The sequence below is a fragment of the Scyliorhinus torazame genome, chromosome 14 (assembly GCF_047496885.1).
Source record: "Scyliorhinus torazame isolate Kashiwa2021f chromosome 14, sScyTor2.1, whole genome shotgun sequence".
Lineage (NCBI taxonomy): Eukaryota > Metazoa > Chordata > Chondrichthyes > Carcharhiniformes > Scyliorhinidae > Scyliorhinus > Scyliorhinus torazame.
Window position 1 is genome coordinate 48,085,792 of NC_092720.1, and position 13,036 is coordinate 48,098,827.

A 13,036-nucleotide genomic window follows, 5' to 3' on the forward strand; every position below is an offset into this window, starting at 1 on the left:
TGACGCTCCCGCGCATGTGCGGACTCCCGCCGGCTGCGAAGTCCCTTCGGCCCTGGCTGGCGTGGCGCCAAAGGCCTTTCCCGCTGGCTGGCGGCGCGCCAACCACTCCGGCGCAGGCCTAGCCCCTCAAGGTGAGGGCTTGGCCCTTAAAGGTGCGGATAAATCCGCACCATTGGGGCGGCCCGCGCCTAGTGGTTCCCGCCATTCCATCCCGCCTGGACCTCCCGCCCTGCCGGGTGGGGGAGAATACCGCTCATTGAATGTAACCTAATGTGCCCCTATTTTTGAAGGTTTGAAGTCTTTTGGATATTTAAAGGAACAATTTGAAGGATTAATTAGTGTTGTAGTCTTTTGGGGTTATCTTTGAAGTAATGGGTGTTAAGATATTCAATGTTTGTTTTTAAAAGGTTAACTTGAGTTCATAGAATAAACATTGTTTTGTTTTAAAACCCATTGTCCATTTCTGCTGTATCACACCTGGAGAGTACGCCGTGTGCTTCCCACACCACAATCTATTGAAAGTTGTGGTTTGGTTGAACTCCATGAAACACTTTGGGGTTCTGTAATCCCGGATACATAATAATTTGTAACAAGAACATATTTGACCACTTCATGAGTGGAATATGATGAGTGTGACCAGTGTCTTGCCCTCCTGGTGGATTGGCTGCCCTTTACCCCACTGGCCAACAGCTTTATATCTACGTTGCATACTCCCATTGGGTTACATGACTATACTCATAGCTAAGTGGAGGATATTAAATTCTGCACTGTGAACCACATTTGAGATTGTTAATCCCTCTTCATCTGCATCAATTCGATTCATAAAAGGTGCCATAGCCATTGGTGTTATTTGGGTTGAAGAATTTGTGACATTTGTTAATGATTCTGTTGCTGCGCTCGAATCTGATTACTCAGGCAATGCTCTCCTCTTTACTCTTGTAGTGACAAAGGCCAGGAAAAGAAAGGATGACCCTGACTTTACAGCTCACACCCATGTTTTGATGTGAGATAACCGGAGTGGAGTTGTACATACTTGTTGATGGTGGAGGTGTTGGAGGAGGGAACTGTTCTCTGGATGATCCTGTCCCTGTGCTGTTGTGCAGATCAAAATATGAGTAATCCTTGGTTGTATAATCTGAAATGAAAACAGAAAATGTTGTAAAGATTCAGAAGATCAGGCAGTACCTGTGGATAGTTGGAGTAAAAAGAATCAAATACATGTTTTGATCCAGTGAATATTTGAGTTGTTCCCGGGACCGGGAGCCTGCTTCCTTTGAAATTTTAGATCTATATATTTGAGAGCCGGTTATGAATTTTGAAATTGTGCTTTGAAACTGCTTCATTAGCTTAAAAATTGCAAATGGTGCTGAACACTGTGCAATGAGCAACAAACATATTTACTTCAAACCGGACATTGATGAAGGAATTGAAGACTGTTTGACTGGGGATCACATCCTGAGGGACTCTTGCAGCGATGTCCATGGACTGAGATGATTGACCTGCAACAACCCTACAATCTTCCATTGTGCGAGCTATGATTCCAGCCAATGGAGACTTTTGCCTTGAATGCTCCTGAGCTCAATTTTCTCAAGGCTCGTGAGCCACTCTTCTATTCATGTTATTTGTGACATTGATTAATGGTTCTGTTGTTGTGCTTGTTCTGATTATTCAGGCAAAGCTGTCGGGTTTTCCCTTGCAGTGTCCAAGTCCAGTAAAAGAGAGGATGTCCCTGAGCTTTTAACTCACTTCCATGTTTTAGCAAGTGTTATGACCGCAGCAGATATTACCAATGGACAAGTCAGATCCCAGGTTGGAATACAGCTTGACAGAGCTTAATTTTTATATTTTATCTCGAGGGCAGCTAATGAACACAATCACAGGAGCCAGCGAACAACTTGATATAATAATCAAGGAAATAATTGTATTACACAGTTCCTTCACCCTAACAAAAGCTTACCGATTCATACAGATTTGTAAGGACAACACCAGTTGCAAAGTTTATCTTACATTTCAACGTTCTCAGTAAGTACACAGACCAGTAGACTAAGAGGTGACCTGTGGTCAGAGACCCCACACTCTGAAACCAAGTGACATATGCCACCCAAATCAGCCATTACAGATTTCTCACCCGCTCACCCCTCCCCCATCCACCCCCAGAATCTTGCCACACTGAGCCAACTGGTTGGATCTCCTGATCCTTCCTTTTGACTAGAAGGTGTTATTGCATCTTCCTTCTGTCCCTGTCACTGTTTTTGGAACCTTTCTGTTCTTTAGTTTGGGGCCTGCTGTCTGCAGTCTCCCTTCATGTCTTGTTAGAGAGAGGCTTAAACTACTCCCTGTATCGCAGGAGCATAATCACAACTGAAGCTCAAACTATTTTCTGTTCCGCTGTCGCCTGCCTAGTTGTTTATGCCCTGTGTTTACTTCAGAGGTATCTTTAAACGTGACACTAAAACAGCGGTTTCCTTAACAATTAACTGCACAAGTATAAATTAAAGTTACGTTTAAAGCCACATCTTATTGATAACATCCACAAATAAAAGTATTACTTCCTTGAAACTATCTCTGTTTTGTATCATTTCTGATAACTGGAGTGGAATTGCACATACCTCTTGATCTTGGAGATGTTGAAGGATGTATTTCTAATTTCGCTGTTTCTATTCCTGTGCTGTTTTCCAATTTAAAATGTGAATAATTCTTGGTTGGGTAATCTGAAATAAAAACAGAAAATGTAAAGATTTAGAAGATCAACAGAACAGAGAAAAACAAAATGATTATTTCAGGTCGATAACCTGAGAGTTTTTTTTCTCTTTTCACAGCTTCCACCTGACGTGGGTGTGCATTGTCAGCTGTTTTTGGTGTCACTAAAGGAAAGACAAGTTACAGTAAATGTGACAAATATGTGTTTTGATTCAGTTGGATTTTTCAGATATTCTCAACACAGGAATCTCGCTTTTGATGTAAATTTTAAATATATTATTCAGAGTATTTTATGAAATTAAATTTGGTTTGAAATGATCTTTACCGTAAGCATTGTAAATGGCACTGAACACTGTGCAATCAGCAGCAAACATCCTTACCATAGACTGAAATGAATGACGTGCAACAAACCCTACCATCTTCCATTGTGTTCGGTATGATTCCAGTTACTGGAGAGTTTCACCCTGAATACTGTTGAGTTTAACTTTGTTATGGCTCTTGGAGCCACATATTGACATACGTTGAGGGGATGTCATGCGCAATTAATCTCACCTCACCTCTAGAATTCATCTTTATTACAAAGGCTGTAATGGGTTTGAGTTTGAGTGGTTCAAGATGAACCCAAACTGAGCATCATTGAGCAGGTAATCAGTGTTATTTCCAATTATGTCACTGCTTTTCTCTCTGTCATTACAGTGATGACCATAATATACGTTAGAATAATTAAAAAGACTTGGTCTACAGAGAAATTATGTAACCTTTGAGGTGTGAAGTTGCGCTTTATTTGCTGAAATAAAAAAATTCAACTCTGTACCAACATTAAAAAAGTTAATTATCCTTGTTTCAGTAAGAAAAGGCTGCTTGGCAACTCTATGGGCTATTTGGGCGCGATTCTCCGAAATGGAGACTAAGTGTTCGCGCCATTCACAACGGCGGGAAACGGGCACGGGGACTACCGATTCTGGCCCCCACAGGGGGCCAGCACAGCGCTGGAGCGGTTCACGCTGCTCCAGGTCCCTTCCCGGCGCCAAATGGGTGCCGCGCCAACCCATGCATGCGCAGTTGGGCTGCGCCAACCCGTGCATGCGCAGTTGGGCTGCGCCACCCGTGCATGCGCGGGGGACTTCATCAGCACGCCGGTCCCGACGCAACATGGCATGGGGGTTCAGGGGCCGGCCGCGCAACAAAGAGGGCCAGGGGGGTGGCAGAGGCCGGCCCGCTGATTGGTGGGCCACGCTCGCGGGCCAGACCCCATCGGAGGCCCCCCCCAGGGACGGAGACCCCACCCCCCCCCCCACAGGCCGCCCGCCCGACCCTTCGCGCAGATTTCACGCCGGAAGCGACCAGGGGTGAATGGCGCTGGCGGGACTTTGCTTTTTCTGCGTGGCCGCTCGGCCCATGCGGGCCGGCGCAAATGGCGCCAATTCTCCGCACCTCAGAGAATTGCGTGCTGGCGTCGGGGCAGCGTGGCGCGGTTGCGCCGATTCTCTGGCCCGGCGCGGGGCTGGGAGAATCTCGCTCCGGTGTGTGACTGGCATCTTTTCACTGCTTAAGCATTATTGGTGTGGGAGGAGGTACTTAAGCAGCTTCATTAGGGCCAAAAGAGCCCTTTGCTCTTCCTGCAGCTCTATTTCCACGCCGCACACTACCGGTTACAAGACCCCAATCCTGGCCTCAGTCTTGCCACTGGTTGGACATTAAATTCTGCGCTGTAAACCACATTGCAGCTGGTTAATTCCTCTGAAAATGCATCAGTCCGATTGACGGGGTTAATAACAGTTTTCACAGCTTCTGATGTTACATTGGTTGAACAAATTTGACATTGAGTAATGGTTCTGTTGCTCTGTTCGATTCTGATTATTCTGGAAATTCTCTCGTGTTTGCACTTGCATTGACATCAGTTAGTGATGTCCTAGACTTTGCAACTCACATCTGTGTTTTGACATGTGATAACAGGAGTGGAATTGTACAGACCTGCTGATGGTGGAGATGCTGAAGGAGGGATCATTACTCCTGGTGATTTTGTTCCTGTGCTGTTTTGCAGATCAAAATGTGAATATTCATTGGTTGCATAATCTGAAATAAAACAGAAAATGTTGTTAAGACTTGGGAGGTTGGGCAGTGGTTGTGGAGAGGGAAGCAATAGCAATATTATTGTTTCAGGTTGATCACTTTCCCAAAGTTTGTTTCTTTCTCCATAGGTTGTGCCTGACATGGATTTTGCCTCATCAGTTCGTTTTGGTGCTATCAGAGGAAAGAGTAAATGGAATCAAATATGTGTTTTGATCCAATTGAATTAGTTAGATATTCTCAGCACAGGAATCCTGTTTTTGTTGCATATCGTAAACATATATATATTTGAAAGTTTATTATGAATTTCGAAATTGTACTTTGAAACTACTTCATTAGGGTTAGGGTTAAATTGTAAATATATATATTTGAGAGTTTGTTACGAATTTTAGACCTGGTGCTTTGAAACTGTTTCATTCTCTGAAAAATTGCAAATGGTACTGAATATTGTGCAATAAGAACAAAGAACAAGGAAATGTACAGCACAGGAACAGGCCCTTTGGCCCTCCAAGCCCGTGCCGACCATGCTGCCCGTCTCAACTAAAATATTCTACACTTCCTGGGTCCATATCCCTCTATTCCGATCCTGTCATGTATTTGTCAAGATGCCCCTTAAATGTCACTCTCGTCCCTGCTTCCACCAGCGAGTTCCAGGCACCCACTACCCTCTGTGTAAAAAACTTGCCTCGTACATCTCCTCTAAACCTTGCCCCTCGCACCTTAAACCTATGCCCCCTAGTAATTGACCCCTCTACCCTGGGGAAAAGCCTCTGACTATCCACTCTGTCTATGCCCCTCATAATTGTGTAGACCTCTATCAGGTCGCCCCTCAACCTCTGTCGTTCCAGTGAGAACAAACCAAATTTATTCAACCGCTCCTCATAGCTAATGCCCTCCATACCAGGCAACATCCTGGTAAATTTCTTCTGCACCTTCTCTAAAGCCTCCACATCCTTCTGGTAGTGTGGCGACCAGAATTGAACACTATACTCCAAGTGTAGCCTAACTGAGGTTCTATATAGCTGCAACATATCTTGCTAATTCTTATACTCAATGCCCCAGCCAATGAAGGCAAGTATGCCGTATGCCTTCTTGACTACCTTCTCCACCTGCGTTGCCCCTTTCAGTGACCTATGGACCTGTGCACCTAGATCTCTCTGACTTTCAATACTCTTGAGGGTTCTACCGTTCACTGTATATTCCCTACCTGCATTAGGCCTTCCAAAATGCATTTGTCCAGATTAAACTCCATCTGCCATCTCTCCACCCAAGTCTCCAAACGATCTAAATCCTGCTGTATCCTCTGACAGTCCTCATCGCTATCCGCAATTCCACCAACCTTTGTGTCGTCTGCAAACTTACTAATCAGACCAGTTATATTTTCCTCCAAATCATTTATATATACTACGAACAGCAAAGGTCCCAGCACTGATCCCTGCGGAACACCACTAGTCACAGCCCTCCAATTAGAAAAGCACCCTACCATTGCTACTCTCTGCCTTCTATGACTTAGCCAGTTCTGTATCCACCTTGCCAGCTCACCCCTGATCCCGTGTGACTTCATCTTTTGTACCAGTCTACCATGAGGGACCTTGTCAAAGACCTAACTGAAGTCCATATAGACAATATCCAATGCCCTACCTGCATCAATCATCTTTGTGACCTCTTCGGAAAACTCTATCAAGTTAGTGAGACACGACCTCCCCTTCACAAAACCATGCTGTCTCTCACGAATACATCCAAATGGGAGTAGATCCTGTCTCGTAGAATTCTCTCCAGTAATTTCCCTACCCACTGACGTAAGGCCCACCGGCCTGTAGTTCCCTGGATTGTCCTTGCTACCCTTCTTAAACAAAGCAACAACATTGGCTATTCTCCAGTCCTCCGGGACATTACCTGAAGACAGTGAGGATCCAAAGATTTCTGTCAAGGCCTCAGGAATTTCCTCTCTAGCCTCCTTCAGTATTCTGGGGTAGATCCCATCCAGCCCTGGGGACTTATCTACCTTAATATTTTTCATGACGCCCAACACCTCGTCTTTTTGGATCTCAATTTGACCCAGGCTATCTACACACCCTTCTCCAGACTCAACATCCACCAATTCCTTCTCTTTGGTGAATACTGATGCTAGGTATTAATTTAGTACCTCGCCCATTTCCTCTGGCTCCACACATAGATTCCCTTGCCTATCCTTCAGTGGGCCAACCCTTTCCCTAGCTACCCTCTTGCTTTTTATGTATGTGTAAAAAGCCTTGGGATTTTCCTTAACCCAATTTGCCAATGACGTTTCGTGACCTCTTCTAGCCCTCCTGACTCCTTGCTTAAGTTCCTTCCTACTTTCCTTATATTCCACACAGGCTTCGTCTGTTCCCAGCCTTCAAATGCCTCCTTTTTCTTTTTGATGAGGCTTACAATATCTCTCATTATCCAAGGTTCCCAAAATTTGCCGTATTTATCCTCCTTCCGCACAGGAACATGCCGGTCCTGAATTCCTTTCAACTGACATTTGAAAGCCTCACACATGCCAGATGTTGATTTACCCTCAAACATCCTCCCCCAATCTAGGTTCTTCAGTTCCCGCCTAATATTGTTATAATTAGCCTTCCCCCAATTTAGCACATTCACCCTAGGACCACTCTTATCCTTGTCCACCAGCACGTTAAAACTTACTGAATTGTGGTCACTGTTCCCGAAATGCTCCCCTACTGAAACATCTACCACCTGGCCGGGCTCATTCCCCAATTCCAGGTCCAGTACAGCCCCTTCCCTAGTTGGACTGTCTACAAATTGTTTTAAGAAGCCCTCCTGGATGCTCCTTACAAACTCTGCCCCGTCCAGGCCCCTAGCACTAAGTGAGTCCCAGTCAATATTGGGGAGGTTGAAGTCTCCCATCACAACAACCCTGTTGTTTTTACTTGTTTCCAAAATCTGTCGACCTATCTGCTCCTCTATCTCCCGCTGGCTGTTGGGAGGCCTGTAGTAAACCCCCAACATTGTGACTGCACCCTTCATATTCCTGATCTCTACCCATATAGCCTCGCCTTCCTCTGAGGTGTCCTCCCGTAGTACAGCTGTGATATTCTCCATAACCAGTAACGCAACTCCGCCACCCCTTTTACATCCCACTCTATCCCACCTGAAACATCTAAATCCTGGAACATTTAGCTGCCAATTCTGTCCTTCCCTCAACCAGGTCTCTGTAATGGCAACAACATCATAGTTCCAAGTACTAATCCAAGCTCTAAGTTCATCTGCCTTACCCGTAATACTTCTTGCATTAAAACATATGCACTTCAGGCCACCAGACCCGCTGTTTTCAGCAACATCTCCCTGTCTGCTCTTCCTCAGAGTCATACTGGCCCTATTCCCTAGTTCTCCCTCAATGCTTTCACCTTCTGACCTATTGTTCCGGTACCCACTCCCCTGCCATACTAGTTTACTCCCTCCCGTGTGACACTAGCAAACCTCGCGACCAGGATATTTATGCCTCTCCAGTTTAGATGCAACCCGTCCTTCTTGTACAGGTCACACCTGTCCCGGAAGAGCTCCCAGTGGTCCAGATAATGGAACCCTCCCTCCTACACCAGCTGTTTAGCCACGTGTTTAGCTGCTCTATCTTCCTATTTCTAGCCTCACTGGCACATGGCACAGGGAGTAATCCCGAGATTACAGCCCTAGAGGTCCTGTCTTTTAACTTTCTGCCTAGCTCCCTGAACTCCTGCTGCAGGACCTCATGCCCTTTCCTGTCTATGTCGTTAGTACCAATATGTACAAAGGCCTCTGCCTGTTTGCCCTCCCCCTTCAGGATGCCCGCTACCTGTTCGGAGACATCCTGGACCCTGGCACCAGGGAGGCAACATACCATCCTGGAGTCTCTTTCACGTCCACAGAAGCGCCTATCTGTGCCCCTGTCTATAGAGTCCCCTATGACTATTGCTTTTCTGCGCTTTGACCCTCCCAGCTGAACATCAGAGTCAGTCGTGGTGCCACTGCTCTGGCTGCTGTTGTTTTCACCTGATAGGCTATCCCCTCCGACAGTATCCAAAGGGGTATACCTGTTCGAGAGGAGGACAACCACAGGGGATTCCTGAACTGACTGCCTGCCCCTTCTGGTGGTCACCCATTTCTCTGCCTGCACCTTGGGTGTGACCACATTTATATAACTGCTATCTATGAAGCTTTCCGCCACCTGCATGCTCCTAAGTGCATCCAACTGCTGCTCCAACCAAACCATACGGTCTGTGAGGAGCTCTAGTTGGGTGCACTTTCTGCAGATGAAGCCATCCAGGACCCTGGAAGCCTCCCGGACCTGCCACATCTCACAGTCAGAGCACTGCACCCCTCTAATTGACATTGCATCAATGAATTAGTAAATTAAATTAAAAAACTTTTTAAAAAAAGTTACTGTTAACTATATGTTTTCTAGCACTAGATTTCTACTATAAATATGAAAGCTAAATACAGTACTCTCCGATCTCTGGCTTAGATACCCCTCTAAATTATAATTCAGTAATTAAGTAATTCTGTTTAATTAGTTTAACAATGCTTAATTTTTAAATTTAGTGTAGATTCCCAACCAGCCAATCAGGTCACAGCTTTACTGTGATGTCACTTCAGTTTCCCCCCCCCCGCCCACACACACAATTTGAAAAGGTAATAAAAATAACAATGAATAAAAATCACTTACCTTCCCAGGTTCTCAGATGCTTTCTGCTTCTCTGCCTGCAGATTAAAAGTTACAGGCCAGAAGAAAGAGAGAGAACAAAACAGTAGGGAAAAAGCACCTTCTCCCACTCTGCACCGAATTACCTCACTGCACCAAATTACCAAGTTCCAAATTCCCACTCTGGATGTGTCTCACTCCGGCTGTGTCTCCTTCACTTGCGCAAAGCTTACTGAGTGCGCTTTCTGTCTGTCTTTTATACAGACCTCAGCTAACCAGGGTGACTCACACTACTTAGGCTTCAAAGAGTAGAAGAATACAATGTGCACCTTTGTGCCACTAAACAGGCCTCAGGTGACTGACAGATAACTGTCTCTCAGCAATTAGGGTAGGGGCAGCTTCAGCCAACCAGACACTAAGCTACACACTGCACTTTTAACTGAAAAACAGCAGAATTAGACTTACCACTTACCTTTCCTGATTACCTCACTGCACCAAATTACCAAGTTCCAAATTTCCATTCTGGATGTGTCTCACTCCGGCTGTGTCACCTTCACTTGCTCAAATCGTACTGAGTGCACTTTCTGTCTGTCTTTTATACAGACCTCAGCTGAACAGCAGCAAAAATCCCTAATTCGGGTAAGGCGATTGATGAAGTATTTGAAAACCTATCCCGAGGGACTCTTGCAGCAATGTCCATGGACTGAGATCAATGATGTGTAACAACAAGTACCTTCTTCCATTATGCAATGTATGCTTCCAGCTTGTGGAGGTTTTAGCCCCAAACATTATGATGGTCATTATTCCTGAGACTCTTGGAGCCATACATTGGAAAAGCTGCATTGATGTCACAGGCAGCTTTTCTCATTTAACCTCAGGAATTTGTCTGATTTGTCCATTTTGGACTAAGGCTGCAATAGGGTTGAAGATTGAATGATTCAAGAGGAAAACAAACTGAGCATCAGTGAGCAGGATATAAGTGGTATTTCCAATTTTGTTTCTGCTCTTGTTTCAGTTATTACAGCGAAGATCACAGTATAAGGATATTTAGAATAATTAAATGTCTTTGACTGCAACAGAAATTAACTTTTGAGATACTAACTTGCAACTCATTGCAGTAATGAACACATCCAAATCAGTACAAACAATGGAAAGAATATGACCCATTTATCTGACAACTTCATGAGTGGAGTGTAGTGAGTGTGACTCGTGCCTTGCCCACTGGTTAATTATCATCAGTGGTGGAATTAGATCCTTATGATGATTGATAAAAGGTCAAATTTAGTCTTGTGGATGGATGACTGCACTTTACCCCACCATCTGGCAGATTGATCTCCACCCCGCACTCCCACCAGATAGCATATCTTCAATCACAGCCTCAGGGGTGGACTTAAAATTTTGCACTGTGAACCACATTTGGGTTTGTTAATCCCTATTAATCTCCATCAATCAGATTCACTCATTTTATAACAATTTCCACAGCCTCTGATGTTATATGGTTTGAAGAATTTGTGACATTTATTAATGGTCCTGTTGCTGAATTTGGATCTGATTATTCAGTGAATGATGTCCTATATGCTCTTGCAATGGCAAAGGCCAGTAAAAGAAAGCAATTCTATGATTATCCATGATTATTCCCTAACTTTACAATTCACATCCATGTTTTGAGCTGAGATGACAGGAGTGGAATTGGACATACCTTTTGAAAGTGGAAATGGTGAAGGGAGGGGGACGGTGCTTTCAATGATTCTGTATAATGACCAATTCATAAGTAAGAAGAAAGTATTTCAACAATTTAATTGGTACTTAATGTTTGTGATTCGAGTCTTGCCCACTGGTTGACTATCATCAGTGCTGGAAGGAAGTCGTTTAGCAGCTCTATAAGGGCTGAACTTGGCCTCCAGGTTGAAAGACTGTCCCTTTGCATTTTTAGCCACAGCACCCGCACCATCCCATCCGACTACATAACCCCAATCCCTGCCTTCGGGCTGACCTCCAGGCTGGACATTAAATTCTGTGCTTAAAACTATATTCGGCCTTGTTAATTTCTCTTAACCTGTATCAATAAGATTGACTCAGTTTACAACAGTCACCATGGCTACTGATGTTGTACGGCTTTATGAATTTGTGACATTAATTAGGGGCCCTGTAACTATGCTTGATCCTGATTATTCCGGTAATGTCATTGTGTTTGCTCTTGCACTGACCAAGCCCAGTAAAAGAAAGGAGGTCACTGGCATTGGAACTCGCATCCATGTTTTGACATGCAATAACTGGACTGAAGTTGTACGTGCCTGTTGATGGTGGAGGTGCTGAAGGAGGGATCTCAGCTCTCGATGATCCTGTCCCTGTGCTGTTTTGCAGATCAAAATGTGAATAATTCTTGGTTGAATAATCTGAAATGAAAACAGAAAATGTTGTAAAGATTCAGAAGATCAGGCAGCACCTGTGGATAAATGCAGTAAATAGAATCAATTTGTTGTTTTGATTCAATTGAATTTTTGAGATAGTCTAGGGGCAGGAGTCCCTGGAAATTTTCGATCTATATATCTGAATGTCTGTTATCAATTTAGAAATTGTGCTTTGAGACTGCTTCATTATCTTAAGAATAGCAAATGGTGCTGAACACTGTACATTAAACAGCAAACACATTTACTTCAAGTAGGTCATTGATGAAGTAATTGAAGACAGTTGGGCTGAGGACCCAATTCTGAGGGACTCTTGCAGCGTGAGATGGTCGACCTGCAACAACCCTACAATCTTCCATTGTGCGTGCTTTGATTCCAGCCAATGGGGAGTTTTACCTTGAATGCTCCTGAGCTCAATTTTGCCAAGACTCGTGGAGCCACACAGCTACTGATGTTATTTGGGTTTATGGATTTGTGACATTGATTAATGGTTCTGTTGTTGTGCTTGTTTCTGATTATTCAGGCAAAGCTGTCGGGTTTTCCCTTGCAATGAGCAAGTCCAGTAAAAGAGAGCATGTCCCTGACATTTTAACTCACGTTCATGTTTTGACATGTGTTACCATCCCAGCAGATGTTACCAATGGACACTGCAAATCCCAGGATGGAACCCGGCTTGATAGATCCAAATTTTAATTTTTTTGTCTTGATAGCTGCTAATGAACAGTCACAGGAGCCAGTGAACTTACCTTTAACAAATGTATTTAATAATCATGAAAGGAATTATATTACATAGTTCCTGCACCCCAAATATACCTTACAGATTCGTATAGTGTTGTAAGGATTGCACCAGTTACAAATGTTATCTTACACTTCAATGTTCCCAATAAGTACACAGACCATTTATTTTTCCCACCCCCCCCAGATGCTTTTCACACTGTGAGCCAACTGGTCTCACTGGAACACCTGTTTATTCCCTTTGACTAGAGGTTCTTATGGGATCTTCCTTCAGTCCCCCTCACTGGTTTTGATACCTTTCTGTTCTTAAGGTTTTGGTCTGCTCTTTGCAGTCTTCCTTCATGTCCTGTTAGAGAGAGTTAAACTACTCCCTGCATCTCAAGAGCATTATTACCAACTGAACCTCAAACTGCTTTCTGTTCCTCTGTTGCCTGCCTCATAGCTTATCCTGTGGGTGGGA

The 13,036-nt window shown here is 44.3% G+C and overlaps 1 protein-coding gene across 1 annotated transcript in view; it reads right to left on the minus strand.

Annotated features, from left to right (window-relative positions):
• Window positions 1–13,036, minus strand: part of LOC140389023 (uncharacterized) — a 234,417-nt gene that overhangs the window by 181,022 nt on the left and 40,359 nt on the right. Inside the window, exons 5-8 of the mRNA XM_072473189.1 lie at window positions 11,728–11,829; window positions 4,675–4,776; window positions 2,610–2,711; window positions 1,034–1,135 (exon numbers count right to left, since the gene is read on the minus strand). Of these exons, the coding sequence (XP_072329290.1) occupies window positions 1,034–1,135; window positions 2,610–2,711; window positions 4,675–4,776; window positions 11,728–11,829 (408 nt within the window). The remainder of the gene's footprint in view (window positions 1–1,033; window positions 1,136–2,609; window positions 2,712–4,674; window positions 4,777–11,727; window positions 11,830–13,036) is intronic.